General features: G+C 41.1%; 1 protein-coding gene across 6 annotated transcripts in view; it reads right to left on the bottom strand.

Moving 5' to 3' along the window:
- CAMK2D (calcium/calmodulin dependent protein kinase II delta) overlaps nucleotides 1-23091 on the bottom strand; it is a 158043-nt gene extending 134952 nt beyond the window's left edge. For all 6 annotated transcript variants that reach the window (XM_075150291.1, XM_075150292.1, XM_075150294.1 and 3 more), the window contains exons 1-3: nucleotides 22978-23091; nucleotides 22377-22681; nucleotides 21386-21480 (exon numbers count right to left, since the gene is read on the bottom strand). In XM_075150291.1, the coding sequence (XP_075006392.1) occupies nucleotides 21386-21480; nucleotides 22377-22444 (163 nt within the window). In that variant the 5' untranslated portion in view covers nucleotides 22445-22681; nucleotides 22978-23091. The remainder of the gene's footprint in view (nucleotides 1-21385; nucleotides 21481-22376; nucleotides 22682-22977) is intronic.
- Nucleotides 23092-24361: the final 1270 nt, after the last annotated feature.

The following is a 24361-nucleotide window of genomic DNA, read 5'->3' as shown; positions in this document are numbered from 1 at the left end:
GTTATTTTTTTGGTTGCGTTTTTGGTTTTGGTTTTTTCCCCCCTCCAAGAAAGGGGAACCCCCCTCTTCCAAATCAGAAGAGCTTGCTCAGCATGTTTCATTGCACTTCTGAAATTTTCAAAACTTTACAAATCTCTTCACCTCTCCACTTGTTCAGAAAAAGATTCTACTTCACTTAATTATCCCAAAATAAGCCTGTCTTATCCATGTCAAAATTTGTGAAGGTAACAAAGTACTCATTCAGAGATAACTAGCTTCATTTACAAGTATAAAATGCACAGAATTATTTATCCAAACTCACTAGTCATTCTTTGAAATTATTCTGTTACCAGTGATATTCTGTCATTCTAAGAAATAACCTAGACCAAGGCTGCTTCTGCAACAGTGAGAAGCTTCATAAAGAGAAAGCATACTGCAAAGTCTAAAAAACTCACAAAATTATTTACTAGGTAGCATCACTGAAGCCTTTCTTACATTACTGCTTTTAAAACAAGTTAAACAGCAATGACGTTTTTGCTTTTGGCAAAAAGACAAGATGTATTTCCTAGTTTTGCCAGAAAAGTAAGAGCAGCTAGGATAGACTTCTTTAAAATAACCTAATATTAATAGCTTAGCAATTTCTTTAAGAAGAATGGGTTATGCACAGAAATAATAGCTGAAGAACTTCCTCAGAAGATTTGTACATCTATGCAGTAACTAATGATAGCTTACAGGCACACTTAAGTATGGAAGGAACAGTAGCCTGAATATTTAATGTGAAAATGACCTTAAGCTACATGAGAGAGACTTCTCATGAAAACTGAAGTGATAATTGCAGCTTTTCAGTTAAATAGCCTTTTCAGAGATTGTTGTTCTTATCTTTTACACGTGCTTTTCACTGTCCATCCAAAAAGCATAGTTTGATTTGAATGTAAACAGTCATCTTTTCAAAGAGTTTCTTGTGAAGGGATGGTATATATAAACATATACTAGGTAACTATGGCAGAAAAACATCCTTTCCACGTTACAATCTGCCTCCTAGTATGAATGTGTTCCTGTGAGTAATTCTGTGCAGCACAAGGACATTTTCTATTCCTTGAAGGTTGATTCTATAGTGTATGGCAAAGCATCGTAAGCAAAGTGAAACGGCTAATAAGCTTTCACAGCGTCACAACATCGTAAGTAAAAAAACTATTCTCTTGTTCCATCCTTGCTCCCTCCATTTGCTCTTCTCTCCTACTGCATTTTCTTTATGTTCACAAGCCACCCCTGTCTCATGTAGAATGCAGAAATGTAGGAAGAGGGGTGAAAAAACCTAGCAGGACCATTGCTCACAGGAAGCAAATATTCCATAGGACTCTAGACGAACATCTTGCAAAATCAATTTCCTTAGCAGCCAAATGAGCCTGTAAAAGCCTATATAAATATCCATTTCAGCCCCCTAAGAAGAAGGAGGCATACGTTGTTAATGCTGTGCCTATAAATATCTTGAGGGAAGAGTTGTGAAGGAAAAGGCCTGTGCAGAGCAACTAAGAAGCTTATCAGACAGAGATAATCCCTTTCAGGAACACGCAAAGACATTGAGAAAGGTGAACAAGCATTACAAGATCTGTATTTCACAGGGAACATGTGGCACCTCTGTAGCAATAGATCTGAAAACTAGGAACCATGGCAAGCATCCTATATCAGACTTTCATTAAGAGGAGCTCAATTTGGTCATCTCCTCTGCACGACACCTTCTTCACTAACAGTAATTGCGTCACTTACAAATCTCACTGCAAACAGGAATTCATCAGGCAGGCAGAAGCACAGCTCATTTCTCAAACAAGTATTTTGCAACAGTTAAGCTGCACATTATTCTCTGACTCTCAAGAAAAAAACTCTGTCAGAAACAATATTGTTTAAAGAACACTGTACATGTTTTATGGTCATATGATCAAACAGTCATTTTAAATACAGTGTGCCAAATCTGAACAAAATTAGGACAAAAAGCAAAACAGCCTTTCACCTTTCATCACCATTACCCTTCCCCCCCAGTAAAAAAATACTTAATATTTTGCATTTTTATTGTTGAATATTGCTCTACGCTATTTTTAGTCAACTAATGGCATAAAAATGATTCCATTTAAAGAATGTTTTATTATGGCATATGAAAATAAAGACCAAGAAGTAATACAGGTTAACGCAGTATTATACGGACACCAGAAGTAGCTCATTTGTGAGGATATAAAGACTTTTTAATCACTTGGTTTTGAAACATCTTGGACTAAAACAGAAGCCTACATTTCCCTTCTGCGTGTCATTAAAACTCATCCAAAACAAGACATTCTGTACTATACCTCAGCCCTTTCAAATTTTTGATGGATTTTATATAATAGTGTTTACAAGTGAAGCTTATAGGGACTGTCACGTTTGTGCCATACCAGCAGCAAGAGAGAATACTACTCGTCATATCACTGTAGGAGACCCTGAACACGATTACAGCTGAAGCTGTGGAAGCTGCAACAGGCAGGCAAAGTACAAGCAAGTTCCCAAACATGCTTATCTTGCTTGTTATTCCATTAAACACTACGCAACTGTTTAAAATCTCTCAGTCTGCTTTCAAGGGCTACCTGCAAAGAATTTCCCCCTCTCTGTGTCCCAGAAGGAGAGGCAAGAAGAAGACGTAAAAGTTTAACGGGAAAGTGATTTAATCAAACCGGTAGTCAGTTTACAGTTTGCACGGGTAGTTCACACAACAGCACACGGAAAGGACAACTAACCTACGTTAAGATCCAAGGACAGAAATCTCATTTCTCTTCCTTCCTCTCAATAGCCAACCTGCCACATGGCTTTTTAGTCAATAAGACTTTCAGAACTATTACAAAAAAATAGTAGAGATGCTCAGTTCTATCATTAATAAATTGCACACTAGCTTCCTTTGCCTCTTGATTTTTATAGTAAACATAAATAATATCCATCAAGTCTAAATTACCCTGGTAATTGTCCCATGTGTTATTCAGATATATAAATATATAAAATGTCACATTTCAAATTAACCAAACTACCAGCTGGCATTATCTGCCAAATCTATCGCATACACTAATTACCTGTGCTACTAACACACATTTGTTTTTGTTAGAACTATGCAATCACTGAGCAAACCAAGCTGATCACTATTCTGGGTTTGAAATGGATTTGAAATTATGATTTAGCAGAGTATGTAAACACAAGCAGACTTAAGGTGTGTTTAGTCCCACGGATTATTCACAGGCTTCAAGATACAGAATTATCATGCTGAACCAGGATCTAAAGCTTCCTAAGTAACACAGGCTCACCACCTTACAATTTGATTTTTAACATACAGTAATATCAAATTTCACTGATACTAAAAGCACTATCACCAAACTTTTTGGTAAAATGACAGCATATATCTTGTTCTTGAAGTAAGCCTGCTTTCCAGGCTACTACTGAGTATCCCATATAATACAGAAGATTTCTATATTACTAGTATTCTAGAGGTGGGAAGGTATTAGCTCTGATTCTTCACTTCAAAATTAAAATTCTTCATTGGAAAGCTCTATGCAAATCATTAATCAAACAGCCTGGTAGCAAATATTTCAAAAATCTAAAACCTAGTGCAGTTCAAGAGGTAGGAAGTGTATAGTAATTCTGTGGTCTCAGAATGACTGGCTGGATATAGACCAGATTTTGGTGGAACAGTGTCACTTGGGACAATTACTTTTAATTTTATTACTGCATAAAATAAATCAGATTTCTTGTTTCAAATCTACCAACATGACCTCAACAATAAAATAAACCCCAAAATACTAGTCCTCCATCCAGCAGAGCAGCATGATTTACACTAGAAAATTAGACCCTGGTAAAAAGAAAGTTTACACTGGCAAAAATTTCCCTCCCAGGAAAGGTCAACCAACTTCTAAATAAATAAATAAATCTTTGTATTTACATGTAAACAAAATCTAAGTGAAACCTTCACTGCAAGTAGTGAATCGTAGAAGCATATTACAGAGTTTCAGGTGCTATTTTAAATCTATCAAGTAGGTTATGTATTAATCAAATGGTTATCTGACCAGACTACTTGTACAACTGTTCCCATAGTCCACGTTAGACCTACACAAACCCCCCGTATGCACTGGAGAAGGAGCAGCAAGACAAACAGTACTTAGCACTGGGCATGAAGGAGAACAAGGGAGTTTCAAACAGACTCACTGCAAATTCTTTCCATAGTCCGTTTACTAGAATCAGCAAATAGGCTCTACCAATCAGAACAGTTAAAGTTATCTTTATTTGGCTCGACATTGCCTGGATGAGTGACAGCAATGCTCTACATGCATAAAATGTTTGTGACACTCTGCAATTTTCCTGTTGGCTCCAGCGTTAATGGGGATAAAACACTGACAGACTACTTCTAACGGTCACGTGCTCTCTAACGTCATTCCAAATGTACAAGTAATTTTTCAAGTTACATGTATGTTTTTAGAAAGGAATGGCAATTTTACAGAGTGTCACCCATCCGCATTACAGTACAGATTTCACCCACATGCCCTGACCAATTCCAACTCTCCCTGGGGATTCAGCCGAAGCTGGTGAAGGGATCACCCCCAGAATCCTATGCTTGGTTTGACACAGGATGCAGTGTTACTAACACATAAACAGAATTACTGACATGGTTTTGATCATTTGCTCATTTTTTAAAAGACCAAAGACAGTTCTGAAATCAGCCCTCTATACTGTGAATTTTTATAGTCTTCCCAGGGGCAATTCTCTGGTTCCCAATTCAGTTCCTGATGTTCAAGGGGGATCACTGGAGAAGTACACAAGAGTGGAAAATATAATACGCTATTTGCTAAAAGAAACATCAAAAACCAAAAGTTAAAGGAAATACTTGGTCTTTTATTATAATTTCTTTGGCAGAGGGTACAATTCAGCCATCTGCCATTTTAATAGCATTTCCTCCCCATCTGTCCTTGGCACCGTGCAATTGCATATATCTAACAGTTTCACAAGTTATTCTTTGAAGTTAATTCTGCTGAGACAACGCATCAGAAAAACGCGGTTCAGAGGAGGAATTACGTATCACTATGATTACATCAAACACAGCCCACCACAAGAGTACAACAGAAACGCAGTACTAAGTGTTGGCCGTGACACTGGTGATAAATGCAGCAAAAAGCTGTCACAGAATCACAGAACGGTGTGGGTCACGGGAGACAATTACGCTGCCCTACCCTTTGGCTCCGGCAGACATGGGGGATTACGCTGAAGCTTGTAACGCAAAGATCAGATAAAGGAGAGTTCATCATGGATTCTTCTCAGATGCCCCCCCATGCTGCGCTCCCAAAGCTTCACAGGTTTTTGCCACAGATGATTATTAGGACATTAAAAGAAGTTCTTACTAAGCTGTCGCACACTTTAACTTTCTAACTACCACCTCTGCAGTGGAGGAAGATGAGAGATTTCAAGAAAATTTCAGTTTCTGAAATTTTTTTAATTTTCAACCTGTTGTCACCAAACTGCTACAATGATTGCTGTTTGGCATTTGCCAAAACACTAAAAGCTTCCATTTTAGACTTCCTTATTAGTGGGGTCGTTTTTTTTTTCCCCCCTTTTGTTGACAATAAGAAAACCAGTGACACTCAGGTAATGACAACAGACTGACACTGAACAAATGAATAGAGGAATTTTTTTTTTTCCAATTTTTTTCTTTTTTTTTTTTTTTTAGTTCAACCTCCAAACACTCTCAAGGGACTGTAGATTCTTCCATAAGTTATTTAGTCCTACCCAAAAAAGATAAAAAACCCAAGCTGACCAATTTATTTTTCAACCGAATGCTATAAGCAGGCAATAAAACCGTAACTGATTATTTAGGCCTTTGCACAGTTGACTAGGAAGTAAATTCCTCCACCATCTTTAAAAATTGCTTTTCCTCTTTTATAATCAACCGTTGCAAATTTCCAAGTCAATTAAAGGAAGAACATTACGAGTACTCAGACGAACTCTGATAACTTGATGACAGGTTTGACAACATCGCTCACTCCTGCGCAGCCTTTCATTTTTGTGTTAGGCAAGAAAGCTTAGTCATTAAGGAAAACTTCAAGTGCATTTGCAATGCTTGTCACTCAACAATCCACCACAGAACATCAATTCATTTAATGAGAATCAGGCTGAAGTAGCAGCGTACCATTTTATTGAGCTGTTTCACAGAAAGTCTCATGAAAATATGCAAAATCTTCCCACACTAATAAGGTAAAGGTATCACTGTAAATACCTAACTAAAAGTTAACTATATTGCAAAGTCTTATTCTGCTCTGTTTTTTCATGTGAGATCATTCAAGGTAAACCTTTAATAGTTTACTACTGAATACTCTATTAGCAGCAGACATTTTTTCTTAATGCATTTTTCTTTAGCTCTTATGATAAAATGACAGGATAATGGGATGCCAGGACAATATTTTCACTTCTTGAAAAGGCAAAACTACCAACAAAAACCAAGTTAAATGAACATCATGCTTTCCAGATAAGATATCCAGCTTTTTTCCCCTCGAGATTTTTAATCCTTTAAAATAACCATGAAGTTTTCTCTCTTGTGACCATTATCCATGCCAATGCTTCCTTTTCTCTAGAACCTCTTCTCCTTAATCTGGGAGGTAGTCCATATTCACACGTGTTAAAAGAAGAGCCCCTGGTACCCCGAGAGATCCCAGCTGGCACCCCACATATTTTTACATGATTATAGATAGGTTAAAACTGAAATTCAGAAAGCTGAACTAAAATTAAAGCAGCATGGATTTCTGGTAGGAATGGGTAAATGTTACCATGAAAGAAAAGCGACCTTCAGAAAACACTACCACATGCTAAGGATATGTTTGCAGTATTGGAACAGACTTCAGTTCAAAGAATAAGAGTGTAAAATAAAACCAGAGCAAATCTAAGCTCAGAAACACATCTGTAGTTTCAAGAAGAGTTCTGGTATAAGTATACAGTTTGCAGTGGTACTAACTGCACATTTAAGGTGCTCAAACGCTCTACATGAAATTATTGTGGTCAAAATGTGTGCCAGAATTGAAATATATCCAAAACCTAAGCACATTCAATTCAAATAAGCATGCATGTTAAAAGAGGATTTTCTAACATTTTAACCTACAAGAACTTTTGTTCCATTGACTATTCACATAACACAGAAAAGGATAACAAGCACATTTCAAGCAAAAGGAACAATATGAAAGAGACAGTGTTTAAAATAATCAGATTACCTTGTAATGAGGTTATAAGGGCCCCATCTCAGAGATGGGATGTAACTATTTCAATCCCCAAAAACCCAAACACAAAACCCACCAAAACAAAACAAACAAAAAAAACCCCACCAAACCTACACATGCCAAACTCAGAGGCCTATTTTATAAACCTTCTCAATTACCAGACTTGAGAACAATGGTTCTCAAAGCAGGAACTACTTAATACCTTAACAAAATTGATGGAATAAGAGTGCATGAGGATATAGGAATAGCACAGACTCTGAAACTATCCATATCCTTTGATCTCAGCAGAAGTTGCTAAGGATACAGGTACTAGACTAAACATGATCAGGTTACAGCAGTTGAAGAAAATTATTGCCCACAAGTGGAATTTCCTGACTGTATGCAGTTAAGTCTGCCACAGTTGCAAAATAAAGCACATTAGCCTAAACATCATGTACTGAGGTTCTCAGACCAAGTCGATATGCACAGTTTCTTTGATGGTTCCTTCATATACTCTTTTCTTAGCAAAGAAATAACCAGTGTGTTAATAACATGGCGGGGAGGGGAAATCCTTCAAAGACATAAAACATCAAATGCAAATGTTTGCATTCTGAGCACCCCAGCATGCCAAGTCCAGAAGCAGATTTAGTCTGCAAATACCCAGAATTCACATGGATCATTTTATATAGCTACATATCACCATGTCAGCGCAGATCTACTTCTACTACTCAGATTAGTAGTAACATTTCCAAAGGAGCTGACAGTATCTGCTTAATAAGAGAATTGCTGGGGTTTTTACCTCTTATTTTGAAGCCAATTTGAGTAATTCAGATAGCGTCATTCTAATGCTAAAAATGCATTTATGTAATACAATTAAAGAGAATGTTTTTTTCCAGTCACAGCCGAGATTATTCAGTAACTCTGTGCTATGAAATACAGATTCAGGTGGGTCAACTTCAGATATCTGAGCTTTGAAGTGTTACTAAGATTGTTGAGAGGAATGCAATTGTAGCATTAGGTATATAGCTCTGTTCACTGGATCATCCTGGATCTGATTGATTGATTGAATAGAACTGATCATCCTGGATCACCAAGTTCAAGATTTTAAACCCGCCTACTTAGCCCTTATTTCCAGAAGCTCTAGATGCACTTTACCATGGAACTGGAACTGGCATCAAGTGCCCAGCTCCGATGGGAAGCTCAGGGAAGCGAGGTGCCTCACTCACCACGGTCTCTGCCAGCCCCTCTCCCAGGGAAAGCTCTGACGGGCAATGCCACGCAGCACCAGCACGCTTACCTGAGACAAGCAGCATCCCAGTCCTCTTGCACAACCCCTCAGACCAACATATTCACTGGTAACTGCCAGAATTACCTCACAAAATGCAATGAATACAAACCAGCCAAAAGAACTACACACAGCGCAATTCACGTAACCAAAAGCTCATACATTTTCCCTGTTCAGGAAGTTCCTGCTGTCCACCATGAAATACCAGTTGCCTATAAACTAGTTTGAGAAATATTAAGGGAAGAGACCTCTAAGGGGGGGGGGGGGGGGGAAGGCTATGCAATGCACTTGGAAAAACCCTCAAAATCCATATTGAGCTAGTTAGGCATTTTTAAACACTATGTTTTACTGACTGAACCAGTCAACAACAATTAGCAACATTTTGAAAGTGTTTCAAAAGTGTTTTCTTTAAACAATGAACTGAGCTGCTGTAAGTACATTTGCAGAGTTTTCATTTTCTTTAGCCATTTCGTTGAATAGATGAGCACCTGTGGTTGCAGAAACAAAAGTCAACACTCAACAGAAACTACTCCTAACTTAGCTTCATTTCATGGAGCTATTTTCACAGTAGTTTCCACTCGACCTTGCACAGAGGTGCGAGTAATGGCAGGCTGTAGAAAGCTACTACGTCAGAAACTGAACAACACGTCTGTGATGGAAAGAACCGGGTTTTGACTTAGGTCTCAAATATGTGTGATCTTCAGAAACTGTACCCCCCAAAAAAAAGAAGAAAAAAGCATCTACCTACATCTATGCATATCAGTTACTGGTTGGGTACAGCAAGTCCTCTAAAACATTATTCTGGGGACTTTTTCCAAGCAGGGATCAATACCTCCTGCAAGGCTCCATTATTTAATATGTAGAAACAAAGAAAATGAGACATCTGGGGATTAGTAAAAATGGAGATTACCAAACTAGCTTTGAAATTGGTAGGAAACTGGTAAAGGGGGTGACAGGAAATGTAGTGATGAAAGGCAAAGCTGAAGTAAAATTACCAAAGAAGTTCCTTCAGTATCTGTCTCAGAATCAGTCAAATGAATCTGTAAATAAACACTGGAATTTACCAGACAAGATCCTCCCATGCAGAGGATTACTAAAGGTGATTACTAAAGCCACTCAGAAGACTTCACCTGATTTTATTTTTGTTTTCTGGTCAATTCCAGTCCCTCATTCCAAACATCCATATATGTATATATGTGAGTGTATATATATATACACACACACACACATATAACATCCATTTTTTTTGTATATATATATGTAAAAAAATTAGCTTAGAGCATACATAAGGAAGAATGGCCATAATAATGGCAAGTCTATTAAAAAAAAATTGAAACAATATCATCTTTGATCAATACACTGATGCAAGATGAAGAATTCTCTGAAGGACAACCTAGGCATAGACAACACTTCCCATGAATAAATTTGGGCTATAAATCAGAAAAATCTTCAAAGTAAAAAAGCGCAGTACTAAATTCTCTCTTCAGTAAAGCAAAAAGAACTAAGCCCCTCACCTCCCCAGTTAATTTTAAGATAGAGCTTGATTACTGAATGAGATTGTTTACTGTGCCGAAGTACTCAACTTCACCTTGGATACCCTTTTTTATTTCCCATTTTTCACCTAAGGCCAACCCCAGGTGATAGACGCTCAAATGTTCTCTTATCCTGTAGAAGTCTGACAGTGGATAAATGTGATTTGAAAGTGGAAGGGATTAGTTTTAGCTAGACTGAATCTGTTACATGAAACAGGAAAACCAAGAACAGACCACTGAATTAAAGGAAAAAAAAAAAAAAGAAAGACTCTAAATTTGACTTTCATTTTGAGTGTTGGTAAATGACCAATCCCTACCATTCAAAACTATCTAAGCAAGAAGATAGTTGAGGTCAGAGGGGAATCAATCCTATTTAAAGGGGATGGAGGGGAATCAATCCTATTTAAAGGACAAAGGAAATGTTTTTTCAAATATTTTGTACTTTAAGGAGTATGAACTTTGTTGATATCTAACAACTTCATGAGATTTATATGGCTACAAGAATGTCTTGTGACCAAAAAAACCTATTTTGAAAACATGGACGGAATATTACACTTCATGATTTTGAAACTTAAAAAATCTCCACCTATTATAGATTTGAAATACACCTAATTTGTGAGTCCTTGCCCCCTTGCTTCGGGTTTCCTAAAACCATCACTGAGATAGGCTGAGCTTACCGCCATTAGTATGCAAGGCTAGCTGCGTCATCGATCTGGTCCCCAAAACATCTGTAATACGAACACACGTTTCCTAGGAGGAGGGACGGACCACACATAAGCAACTTCTACTCTGGGAAAATTAATCTCATTAGTAAACGTGTTTTGATTAACATGGCATAGAAAGCAATTTATTACTTAATTTAGATAGATAAATCATGTTAACCACAAATAAACAAAAATGTAAAAGACACCAATTCTTGCCCTCATTACAAGTAAAATTACTTTAGTTAATAGGTCTTTTAGCATGAAACATTTTCCTACAGCAAACAAACCGGCTGGCTACACACAAGCTCTGCCAAGCTCTGCTGGATCTTTTTCTGCATCTAGCATGTGCGCGTGCGCACGCACACACACAGCGCACTATACCAGTGGCCTTTGTTTCCTTCTTTCCCCCCAAAAATGCAACAGCTAAGACAGACAATAAAGTGCTACAGGTATAAAAGAAATGCCACCGGGTTTTGGAAGCTCTTCCATCCAGCACCGGTACACATCATCTTACAAATCTTACACTTCTCCAGTATTAAAAGACTACGGGGAGGCTTTAATTGAAAGGGTGAGCAACTAGGAATGTTTTTAACATGCTAAAATTTACTAAGTATAAATGATGAATATCAGCAAGAGCACCATGGAAAGATGCAGAAATTTGACAGAAAATCTCTTTTTTTCGCCTCCCCCTTTTGGGGTGGTGATACTAAAAAGCCCTGAAAAAAGGGTTTTTTTTAATGCCATGATCAGCAGGGCATTTAGTCCCACGAGCATGTATCAATGCAATCCTAACCACAATCTCATAGCTGTCCATGCTGTGTAAAGAAAGCAAATACTAAGCAATCTACCTCACACCTGAGTTTCATTTAATTTTTAAAAGAAGTACACATAATATACATAGCATAAAAAGCACCAAGGTGAGCTTTGTATTTTCATAGCTATAGTGTTTCATAAATAACCAAAACTTGTAGTTTTTGAAGGTTGCTTTCTGTACTGAAATTTAGTTGCATCTTGGAGACACTTAACATTTGTGACATCTTTCTATAAAAAAAGGCGGAAAACAAGGCTTCAAGCGAGTTTTAACAACCGAAGTTCAGCAGCAGCTGGAGCTGCCTCAAGGGAAACCGAAGGTCATCTGCCCTACAGTACAAAACCTTCCGTGCGAGCACAGCAACAGAATTCCGACCACATTGCAGGATGTTTTAACTGAATATACATCTTCACTTACTAAGGATATGAATAAAATCAGCCAAATGAATAAGGTTTCAAGAGAACTCTTTTAATTTGGTGGTTATTTATCCTAATGAGCAACAGCCTATTAAAGCCATTCCTACAAGAAGTCTCCCAAACCAAAATCATACCTAAGCACTAGCTTGAAATCTGCTATGCAATACAAACAACTTCAAGGCCTCCCTTGACGGATTAAATCACAAACCTATCTCTCCAAGAGGTTAAAATTTAAATGAAAGCTTAGGCTTGGCAAATCCCATCAGATTGTGAAATATGGATATTATGTAGGAACCCCATCTGTTCATGCAGCAAGATGAATATGCAACGTGACTGCTGCTGCAACACTTGCATTCACATTGCGGAAAATTTACAAGTAAGCAGCTCCTGGCTATAATTAAATCAGGAACAAAGTTCTGAAAACACGTGCAATAGATTGCTTGCCACAAATATGAGCTTCGACGCTCTAAGTTTATGTTTCTCTACCTCTCACGTGCTGAGATGATGACACTTTACAGCAGAGGCGTGTTATCCTTTCCACTTACATCAAGGTTTGTTAATCTTCCTTGTTGGGCAAGGTACACTGTTCACTGTGGCGCGGCGAAAGGAGAGCGTGTGGAAGACTGCTTTCTGCCACGTGAGCCGGTGCATTGCCCATAATGCTGTACAAATCAATTAACAGTTTCACAGGTAAGGGGAGCTGCCAGCTGGAGGCCACAGGGTTGGACGAGTTGTTCGGAAGGCCTGTATACTTGCCTGCAGACTATACACATATTTTCTTCAACATACCTTATATCTGACAAAATTCATGCACATGTTCACTCAAACATTCAGTTCATACAATTTGGGTTTTTTTTTTTTTTTGCTTATAGATCAGATCCTGAAGTTTTTAATTCTGCACATAATAACCTCTGACTAAAGATGGGTTTGGGTGAAGTTCTACATCCAGTGGAATGTAACCGCAGCCATGCTTTCTACAGCACTGCCAGCTGTATGTTGGCAGAGTAAAAACGGATGCACAATAAAAAGAATCAACTCCCTACACAGCACGTTTAAGATGGGGCGAGAGGCTGTCCAACTGACAACCCAATTGACTGATTTGGCTGTAACTGAGCAAAAGAAACCACGCGACCAGCCGTGAACTTTTTCAAGAAGCATGCTCCACATTCAAGGTGAAAGGGACTGCCAAAACATAAATTAATTCTGTTTTTCTGGACGTCAGACAGTTCTCTTGGAAAGCACCACCAGGATGTTAACTTGTTGCAGCAGCGTATAAAGTCTTGGTAGTGGTAAGAATAAAAGAATGCCTCCCATCACAAGATAAAATGTTTCATCTTGACCAGCAAATATCCACAGCATCCCATTTCCATTATTAACTAAAATCCACTTCATTACTTTTGAGAGGTTTTGGGGTTTGTTTTTTCAATTAAGCCTGCATGTTTTACTCTCCAAGTTTCCTGTGAAATACTTGCTACTTACGAAAGGTCAGGAATTCACGTAATAGAAGCTACCTCAACTCAGCAGGTAGCAAAGTTCCTTTCTACCAAATACAACCAACTTAAACCAATAGTCGCAAAGACTTATCTGTAATATCTTGCTCAGCATATTAACTATCATTCTCTAGACTTAAAAACCTAATTACAAAAAATAAACATATGCTGTAGCACAATTTATGCTTCTCAATTTCCACTAAAGAGGCCCTGGATTAGAATAAAAGCTACCTCAGGGATACGATATATTTGCCAACTTGCATAAGTTCCCCTCCCCAGCTTTTAGCTAGCACTTCTATCCAGTGGCATCTATGGAAGCAACAGATTCAAGAGAAATTAAGTAAACTCTCAGTTCAGCAGAATACATCCACCAGCTTCCAATCAGATACAACAGGAATTAACAGGGCAGCAAAGCTTTAAAACGAGTTTTCTAATTCAAACAACTGAAACTCAATGCATTTCAGAACAAGCTGACAACCATCTAGAAAATGACATTGGATAACAGCACAACTGTCTCCCCTGGAAGAAAATACTAAACCCATGTCACACAAATTCTCCACTCTCTCTGACAGGACGCACAAGACGTTTCTCGTAATACTAGGATTAAACAGAGGAGCAGTTTGCACAAACATGCACACCAAGATATACACAGAGCTCAATACATACAAGGAATAAACAGACAGATTGGATTTCTGTGTCTCTGCAAAACATAGCAGATGCTTCTTCAAATTCAAGGCATAATTATTTCTAACAAGGAATTAAACAAAAGGAACTACCATCTTTAAGTTAGGTTTTTGTTCTCTATTAACCTTTTTCAATGAACAGAGGAAGTTATGTTTCTCACATATTCTTTTAAAAATCCCCACAATATCCTTACAAAGCATTTGACAAATATGCAATAAATGTATACGAAGGAGGAAGCTGGACCCTGACATATGAAACACCCTGGCCTACATTTCTCAGGAGGTCAAATGAAGGACAGATACATGAAAAGCACTATTTTGGCAGTATTTACATTTGTAAAGCAAAATATTTAGCTAACTTTTATTTCCATCTCTCAGATGAGGCACTTCCCAATTAAATGAAAAAAAAAAACCAACCCAAAACAAACCCCACAAAACCCCCCCAGCCTTTGCCTATCTTCCAAGCAATAGTCAAAATGGTCACCATCAAAAAAAAACCCCCAAAACCCTAACCCAGACTTTGGAATTGTAAAAGTGTAAATAAAAGCAGCAGAGATGACTTTACATACCACTAATCATAACCAGAGTAAGTGAATAAACAATTTTTAGTATTTGGACAAATATATACCTACATATGGTAGGACCTGCACATTATAATACCATTTTTATTTTAGTTAGATTTTAAGACTAAGAGAGGTTTTGAAATTAGGTGCAGAACAAAGCCTCAGAAATTCAGTCTCAATTCTTCCTGGAACAAGCGTATTTCTACCTTGCTGTCAATGAGGACAGAGGCAAGTCACTTACATACCGCAGCTGACCTGGGGTTTCAGATTGCCATAGACATAAACCAATGTTTTCTCTGTACAGTATGATATGCAAACAAACAGAACCAATCTACAATACAGGTTAAATGTTTACCATCGCGCTTATTTCCTTGTTTTCGTATTTGACCAAAAGCTTTCATTTGGAAGTACTATTTGGACATCAGTAGTAAAACATTACCAGGGAACACAACTTCTCTCAGACCAGGAGAGCACATCCACACTTCAGTGTAAGAGTGCAGATGCAGAAGCATGAATACCTGAGTAAAGGTATTCAGTTCATATTTTCCCCTGCATCTAGTTCTCCCTTCTCTCCCGACAGAAGCCATTCTGAAAGTGGAGCTGTTCAGATATGCAGTTAAGTCTTTAGTTTGCAGTGAGTAAAATAGAAAGGGGAAAACAGAAGCACATATCGGTGCCAGAATTTCCAACTTCTGACAGGAAATGGCAGGAAAGCAGTAGCCAAATAAGTCCCCATTAACATCGTTAACATTTGTTGTTAACGTTTCAGTGGAAGTGACCTGAAAGCTGAGAGGGGGTCCAGGCCAAAGTAGTGGTAAAACACAATGAGAGAAAATGGGAAGCTCCCAAGAGAGACAGATGCATTCAACTGATTTATAAATTTTAGGCATGCTTAATAATCTCGAGGTTCAGACAGAAAAACGTCTCTTATGTCCTTCCCACCCCCCCACCCCACGGAGCTTGGTCAAACTGAGACGACAGAGAACGCAAATACCTTTTTAAGTCTCCACGCCTCCCCCGAGTTATTTTACATATTGGATTTGGGTCATGTGTCCATTGCAATCAATGGCTACACTTCCACAAACTTCAACTTTAAGGACAACTTGTAAGCACTGTTTTCAGAGCATCACTTCAAACTATGAAGCTACGTGTCAAGGCCATTTCTCTGAAGCATGTGACAAGAACAGCAGCAGAGTATACTAGAATTCCTTTCCCCCCCATCCTCCATGTTAATATGGAAATATGTTAAAGCATGCGCTCGAATTTTAACTTTTCCTAGTACATACCTCCCAGTAAGAACACCAGTAACAAGCTTTAAGCAGTATGTGCATCTTCAAATTGTGATGTAATTTGTTTAAGGCCCATCAGCGTATGAGCTATAAAGGGAGTCTCCTTTCGTAAGAACAACAGTCACAACGGAGAGAGAAAATAAATCCTTTGCAAAGAAAAACAGAAGTGGCATTATCAAAATCATATAATATTTGCTATGGATAATTTAACTACAAATTGCCAGGAAAATGCATTTCAAACCTATTTTAAACTGTTAGAATAAATTACTACCAACCGACACTCATCACAATGAGTTTCCAAGTCCTCATTCTCACTGGTATTTGAAAGCTCTTCAGATTTTCACTAAAACCAAAACATAACAAAAGCTCCAAACCTTCAAAACAGAACACCTAAGAAAAATTTTTTTTGTTTGAAATAACACTCTTATGAGTGCTCTCTACCACTCTGAGCTTTCTGAATGGAGTCCATTTTAACAGATAAAACCAGTAGCCTGCTAAATTATGGTAATTTGCAACTGAAACAAATACTTGCAGATAAATATGCCAACGTATCCATGTTAAACCGCAACATCTATGTCAAACTGAAAAGAATGCCATGACTAAGCTGAAGGATACAAAGAGCACAAACATTAAAAAAGGACAACCACATGTTAGCAGGTAAGCCTTCTTACATTCTGTGGAAAAACATTTTAAAAAACATTCTGAACACACGGAGGGAGGCAAACATACTGCTTCTCAACAGGTAATTAACCTGAGAAACAGACTAGCACAAGATATTGAAGAAAACAGCCAAAATCCCAAGCTTAATTCTTGTCCCCACAAAGACAAAAACTGCATCACTGGCAACTAAATGCCCCTAAGGATAGTAGTCATGTGTGGGAATAACTTCATGTGTACGTAAGAACAGAAATTAGCATTAAAAATGCATGTGTTATAATAAACTTGCACAGGTAAATGTGTGGTTCAGAGATTAAGATCTTTAGCTAGATTAGGAAGAATTATTTTCTCCTCCTGTGGAGTACAGGAAGCCTTATTACAGCTTGCCTTCCTGTAAAATATCTGGCACTGACTGACACAGGCTACCTGACTAAATGAAATGTTGGTCTAGTGACACAACAAAATATCTCTGTGTCGTGAAAAACTACGCTTAAAAATACTACCCTATGTGCTTTGCATTTAATTCATCTCCCTAATGTATTTTAAATCACTTTAGGGATCATGAGGTGCTCTAATCGGACACTGAAATACTCTTCCCACAGCAAGATTACTCAACACTGCCACTAAAATACTGTTCCGAAAGGGTGGGGGTCTCAGCCTCCTCACCCATCAGAGCTTCTTGCAGGGAAGTGCAATCGCTCTAGTCACCTCTGGCTATGCCTTGCATCTGCAGTCACAAGCTCATAGGAAATACTCTCTTCTTTGAAGAACAGGAAGATGCCAAAAAAGATTTGGGAAATTTCCTGCTAAGAAGGAAGATAAATAACCAGTGAAGCCTCCAAGGCTTAAAGCTCAAAAGCTCACTGAAGCTAATGGAATGGCTGGTCCCCGAAAGCTCACGAGAGCTTTTCCACAAAGAAGTGATAACCTCCAGGTGATTCTTACATTACTCTTAAAAATATGTATGCCCATAAACAAAGCGGTTCGTATTTCTGCTGCAGCGATCTACGGGCTGGGAGAGGTGTGTCTAGGCAATATTTATAAAAGCACCCTAGAAAAGAAAATGGAGTGGAACATCATCCTCCTCTCACAGATGCCATCAAAGGCACAGTGCTTTTGGCCACTACAGAGAAAATGTCAAATCGAGTTACTGGCAAAAATTACACCCAATGAAAATATATTACTAATTGATCTTTTCAAAGCAAACACTTGTCTAATTCTTTTTTTTTTTTTTTAAAGTCAGAAAAGAAGGCCCAAACCTGTTAAGAAAATGGGATCTGTTTATATGAAATCAATTTGGATCAAAGCCAGAAGACTCTCAAAAGAGAAGATAAAAGATGTACAGATAATGACAAAAAGAAAAAGATGATTTGTTAATTATTTGGTACTTGGAACAGACAGGGGAACAGTAAAGTCACCTCACAGAAGTTCACTTTTATCCATATTGCTTTCAACACAAGAAAAACAACACAGAGAAGCCCAAAACAGCACACTTCAGAAACTAATAAGAAAATCCCAACAACTTCATCAGATGAAACGATACAAAGCCCAGAACCAGCAAACATACATTCTTCACTTTATTCTTATTTTTCTGTGTGCCTGTCCACTGTTGCACTTAATTTTAGAGGGGTACGTTACATAACTTTTTTTTTTCCCCTTTTTAAAAATCATCAGCATAATCAAGTCATGCAAGCTTGTCTAGATACTGTATTGATACAAAACTAGCTGTTGATATTCTAATATCAATTTAATACTTAAACTGACTTAGTAAACGCCAAGTCAAAGCTCAGAACTTTTAAGTACAGCTTAAGAGTACTTTAAGAAGAGAATATATGTTATTCTGATAAGCAAAAGTGGTTTTGTATACTGAAATAAAGATATTTAAATTGCAAATATTTATCATTTCTATTACTAAAATCAGAAAAACATGGAATTGGAATTGCCACATAAAGTCAAATATTTAAAATTGTAATTTCTTTTGAAGTGTTTTTATTACATTTTGGACAACAATTCGTAAATAAGAGCATAGCAGATATAAATAACATCATCAACTTAAAAGCACAGAAGTTACTTCTGCTAGAACAGGGGGCATAGTTTCCTTTCCCCTCCAAATTAAAACCAAAGCCCATGCCCCTGCAGACACGCAGTTAGTCGGAAATTTCCCTGAGAATACACCTTCAGCGGCATAAGTCTGTGACCAGATCAGTTCCTCAGTTTAGAAGGACGGCTAAAGTAAGGATTCGGATAAACCTCCAAGAACATTTACGGCTGAGGTGAAGGAGGGATGGGGAGACAAGTACTTTTATGACTGGGCTGAAGCCAGTTAAATAACTTTTAATTTCAAAGTTGCCTTAAGCAAGTTTTATTTAGTCTTGACTCGTCCATATTATACATTGAAACTGCTCTCCTTCAATCTCGCATGCAAGAAGGCCCAAGTTCGACTTTGTGCTTCAAAGACTTCCAGAGAGCCAGGCACTGTACAGGAGATAGGCATTTCCAAGCCAAGCACCTCTTAACTCTGCTCACAGATGAGGCTGACCCAATGAACAGTCCTTTAGATTTACATCATAATTGGTACTTCAAGCTAGAAGTCTGAAACACAGAAGTGAACTGCTACCTCATCATAAAGCAGTTCAGATGTGAGTAGAATGAAACTTAGAATTTAGATTTGAAAAACAGTACCTTCGTTATAAGCTGTATACCTATTATCAGCCAGGAGAAAGTATCACAGTTTGAGGCTTTTTAACATTTAGTTTTTGCACCACAAGTGCAATTAAAGCACACCTTTCTGCAATTAAAGAATTGCCTAATAAGAATCTGAAGATTTCTCTAAGAAGCTTGCTCTTCAAAAGCTGCTTAGTAGATTTCAAAAAGCTAAAAACCAAAACAACCACCACAAAAAACAACCAAGCAAATATAAAAACCTCAAACACTTCTGGGATCTCTGAAAACAGAAACGGAAACACATTCCCTGCATTCATGGACATGTGTTCCGATAAGAAAGGATATTTCACGGTTCAGCTTGGAAGTGTAACCCCTTCCTTTTTGGGCTTAGGTGCTAAACCCGTGGAAAAATCTCTGTGTGAATTTTGCCTCATTCCACCTTATGAACCCAATTCTCCCAAATATGCTTCCACTCATTAATGGACTACACCAAAGACCAACTTGATCCTGCATGAACAAAAGAGTACAAAAACTAAAGCCTGAAACGTAGTATGTTCCAAATGATGACTTCTAAGGAAGACGTAGTTTTGATTAATTTAGCCTAGCATTTCAAGATTTATCCCATGATATATAAAACCCATGGCACATAAGTCACCTGGTGCTGATCTTGCTACAGCTTCCCAGTACAGTTGAACGGTACTTAAATCTATGAAATCACACAGAATGTGGTGGTTTATTTTAAGCATCAAAATTCAACAGATCACGTTATTGTGCTAACAAAAGAAAGAAGGAAGAGCTGTCTTAAGCAAACTTGTGAAAATATTTTACCTCAAGTATTACAGTTTTCTTAACCTCTCTCCCTTTAAATCCATAACTCTCAAAGGAGTGTTTTATATTTAAGTACCTTTTGGAAAATAAAGGAAAACAAATCTCACAGTGAGAGTATGAAAACTAAAATTCAGCAAAAGGTAAAAAGTAAATTGTCACACAGCTTTCATCAGCTGAAAATAAAGAGTATTGACACAATGTTGAAAGATCTTCATCAGAGAGCAGCATGTTACCACAACATGCCATAACGTCGTATGGAATATTTTATGTTCAAATTTAATGAATTAATTCAAACTGCTGCTTACCTGCAGCGATTCCTTTGCATCAAAAGCAAACCAGGCCCTAAACAGGTTAACACTCTGACATTGTTTGCTTCTTCACTTCCATGTTCTTTACCACACCACAAATTCATATCAAACCACAGATAACGTTACGGGAGAATAATCCGTAATCCCCCGACATCCTAACACAAGCACTCTGACTTGGAATTAACAAGCAATTGACATACCACCATTAAGGCTTGCTTTCGACAACAGTAACCCCCAGTATGTGTATATTTACCTCAAATGTATCACAAACACATATCCATTGATACTGAAAATATCCAGGAAATATACACATCACCCAGAAAGTATAAACAAGCTGTAGAGCAGGTACTACCTTTGGGTTGTAACAGTAAAACAGTTCATCACTTAATCAGAATGACTTGCTTCACAAATGGTTAGTTCATAAAATGATAATTTTCTTCCTTAACATAATTTTCTTCTCATAACAAAGTTTAGTATGAGGTAGAAGACAGTTTTTTCTCATGCATTCATAATCAGATAGGCCTTAACGTTCATGTTTAAATGCAAAGGAAACACAGAATTCAGTAAAGCTATAATATTTAAAATAAAAGCTATAATGGAAACTTATTATTTCCCAACCTTCCCCAAAAAAATCAGCTTGCAAAATGCTTGCAAGCTGCTATTCAAAGTTATCTAAATACAAAAATGAAGAGGCTGCATTATGTTAAATTGTTTTAGTATTTGTACATCTTTTCTTGAAATGCTTTACAGCAACCTCAGACCTCCATGCAGTCAATCCATGAAACATTAACATAGGAAAAAAACAAGCACCAAGGAAATGAAAAAAAAAAAAACATATTAAGAAATGTTTAGCTATTTTTATTTTTTTTTTTAACGCTTACCACAAGAATGCAAAAAACGGGGGGGGGAGGCATCATAGGTTAAAATATACCCACCCCTAGCCGAAAGCTTTTTGGTGTTGATAATTTTGGCAGCGTACTCTTGTCCTGTGGTGATTTTCATGCATCTTCTCACGACGGAGAACGCCCCTCTGCAAACCAAGAAGCGGACAGAGCGTCAGCCCGAGTGATACAGTTCACTGCCATTACCGGCGCGAGGGTCTTAACGGGTTTCAGGGAGAGGTGTGATGTCGGCAGAATTAACAAACCAAAAAATTAAAAAAACCAGGATTTTCAGAGAGTGCCGCTCAGCACTGATTTTATTCACCAAAACAGTAAACTCTGTTCAGAGTCGCCGGGTACAAGCCGTACGACCGAACCCAGCCCCGACTGGAACCGCCGGCGGCCGGGCGGAGGGAGGGCACGTTGTCACCACCCCAGGGCCGGCACACACCGTGAGGACAGTGCGGCGGTGGCCCCGACCCCCTCCGTGTGTCCCGTCCCCCCCCCGCGGTGACACCGGCGCCCCGCCGCCCGCCCCCGCCAGGCCGCCAACATGGCGATCGCGGCTGAGAGTCGCCGGCCCCGGCCCCGCGCCGCCTCGCGCCCCGCCGCCGGGGGGCGCCCCGCCGCCCCTCACGGACCGACCGCCCCCCCCACCCTCACCGCCGTCTACAGCCATAATAATAAAAAATAATAAATAACCCTAAGGCAGCTCCCGCACCGCCCGCCTCGGGAGGCCGAGGGCAGCTCCCCACCGCCCGCCCGGAGCCTCTCGCCGTCCCGGGGCCGATCCCCCACCCCGCAGGTAACGCCTGGGTGCGCGGGGGGGGGGGTCGTGAGGCTGGAGCCCGGGCGCTCCCCCCGGTGGCCCTCCGTAGCTTTCGCCATCGGTAAGGCGGCCCCCGGTCGCGGCAACCCCCGCCGGGGCTCACGCACCGAGCCCTCACAGCCAGCGCTGCCATCTCCCCCCCGCCCCGGCGACGCCGGCTCCCCAGCCCCGAGCCGGCTGCCCCGGCGGGGCGCGCCCGGCGGGTTCCGTCCTTACTTCCCGAGCTCCTCGAAGAGCTGATACTCGTCGGTGAACCGGGTGCAGGTGGTGGTTGAGGCCATCATGAGGACGGGCGGCCGCCGGTACCTCCGGCGGCCAGGGACGGCGAGGCGGTGACGGCGGAGGGGCTGCGAGGCGAGGCGAGGCTCCGCGCCGGCTTCTCCTCCTCCTCCTCCTCCTCCTCCTCCTCCTCCCCGCCGCCGCCTCCTCTCGTGACGGGGCTGCCTCCGCGCCCTCCTCTCCGCCAGCTGGCGCGTCCTCCCCGCGCAGGTCTCCGGTCTCCGGTCTCCCCTTCCTCCGCCCTTTAGGGAAGCAAATAAATAACTAAGTGTCTCTCCCTCCCAACCCCGCCGGGGTAGGTGGCGCCGAAAGGGAAAGCGAAGCCGGGGCGGGGGGCGCGGCGCCGCCGGCCAAGGGGTGCCTCCGCCTTCCGCTCCCCCCCGCGGCGACTCGCAGCCCGCCCGCCGGCGGGGCCGCCGCGCCTCTGCCCCGTCTCCCGGTGCCGTGCCTCCCCCTAGCGACCCCAGCCCGCCGGTCGCGCCCGCCCCGTCGCGGCTTTCTCCGCCCGCCGGGGACGCTGTAGCGAGGGGACCCTCACGCTGCGGCCGGGGACCCGCGCTGCACCGGCAGCGGGGGAGGACCCTTCCCCTCCGCCCCGCACGGGGGACGGCGGCGGGAGGCGCTCGCGCCCGGCGCTTCCCGCCCTGAGGAAACGGATGCACCTGCGCCCCGTTCCTCGGCGACCGCCTGACGTCACAAACCGCCCGGCCCGCGGGGGGGGGGGGGGCGGTGGCGGCCGGGCAGGGGGACCGCGCGTGCGCGGGGTCTCGGTAGCGGCCGTGGGGCCGCCGCGCCCGCCCGCACCTGCCGGCCACGGGTATCGGCGGGAAGGCCCCGGCCCCGGCCGCCTCAGGGCCCGTCCCGGGCTCCCCGCCGCATCGGCCGCCCCCGCAGCGCGGCTGGGCTGGCCCCGGCCGGGGCGAAAGCGGCTGGTTGGCGGCGGGGGGCTGTGTGCGGGAGGCGGTGCTCCCTGGGGGGACGGCGGCCTCCCCTCGAGGCGCGGGGGCTTCCCGCGGGTGGTCCAGATCCTGGCGGGGGGGAACAACGGCTGCGCCCAGCCGTGCCGGCAGAAAGCGTGCGGTACCGAGTGCCCCGCTCCTCACCGAGCGGCTGTCGTGACAGAAATAGCTTCATCACAATTAACTGTCTCCTTGGGTTCACCGTAAGGCAACCAGTATTTCACAATTAAGCGAGGGTCGTGCTAAACGAAGCCGGTATCTGCGCATCCCTCGGCTGGTTTCCGTGGCCATGGCGGTCGGTCACCCGGAATCCGGGGGGATCCAGCCTGAGGCGTCAAAAGCAGCGACAGGAGAATGGCTGAGAGCGGGAGTCGCTGGAGGCGTCGGGAGGAATGTCGGGACGTAGACGTTGGCCATAGGTTTACGGAGACGTTGAGGCGTAGGTGCGGCGAAGGGAGCACCAGACCCAGGAGATAAGAGTAGTGCGGTATTGGCTGCGCAGAGGGAGGGGAAGGGTTGAGAACACAAAGCGGAGAGCACATGTGCGGTGATGAAGATAAAATGTAATAGTAAACAGCTGTCTCGGTTCTTTGACCTTGGGCTAATTTCTGTCCCAAATAAGGGCAGGCTTCTCTGTTAAAATAGCATGCAACCGCATCATCAAAGACCACAACTGAACACAAAGCGAGGGCTTACCGGGCTGCCTAAAGTGTATTGACATTCAAGAGAGAATTCTGCAAGATGCTTTATATGCGTTTGATTTTGAAGTGTTTGGAATGCAATTGTTCTAATGTTTCTGAAAGCAATACTAAAAATGCCGTTGAAATAAATAAATTGTGAAAAATGTGTGTATGTTTAGATTTGGTTTATCCATAAGATTTCCTTTTCTAAAATATTTAAAGCTAAAGTAATAGTGGCAGATCAAGAAGCGCTGGTTGTTGGAACTATAATGATTTTTAAAAC

Source organism: Calonectris borealis, chromosome 4, assembly GCF_964195595.1.
Source record: "Calonectris borealis chromosome 4, bCalBor7.hap1.2, whole genome shotgun sequence".
In the NCBI taxonomy this organism is placed as follows: domain Eukaryota; kingdom Metazoa; phylum Chordata; class Aves; order Procellariiformes; family Procellariidae; genus Calonectris; species Calonectris borealis.
The sequence above is the reverse complement of the archived record's forward strand: the minus strand, read 5'-3'. Positions and strand labels throughout refer to the sequence as shown.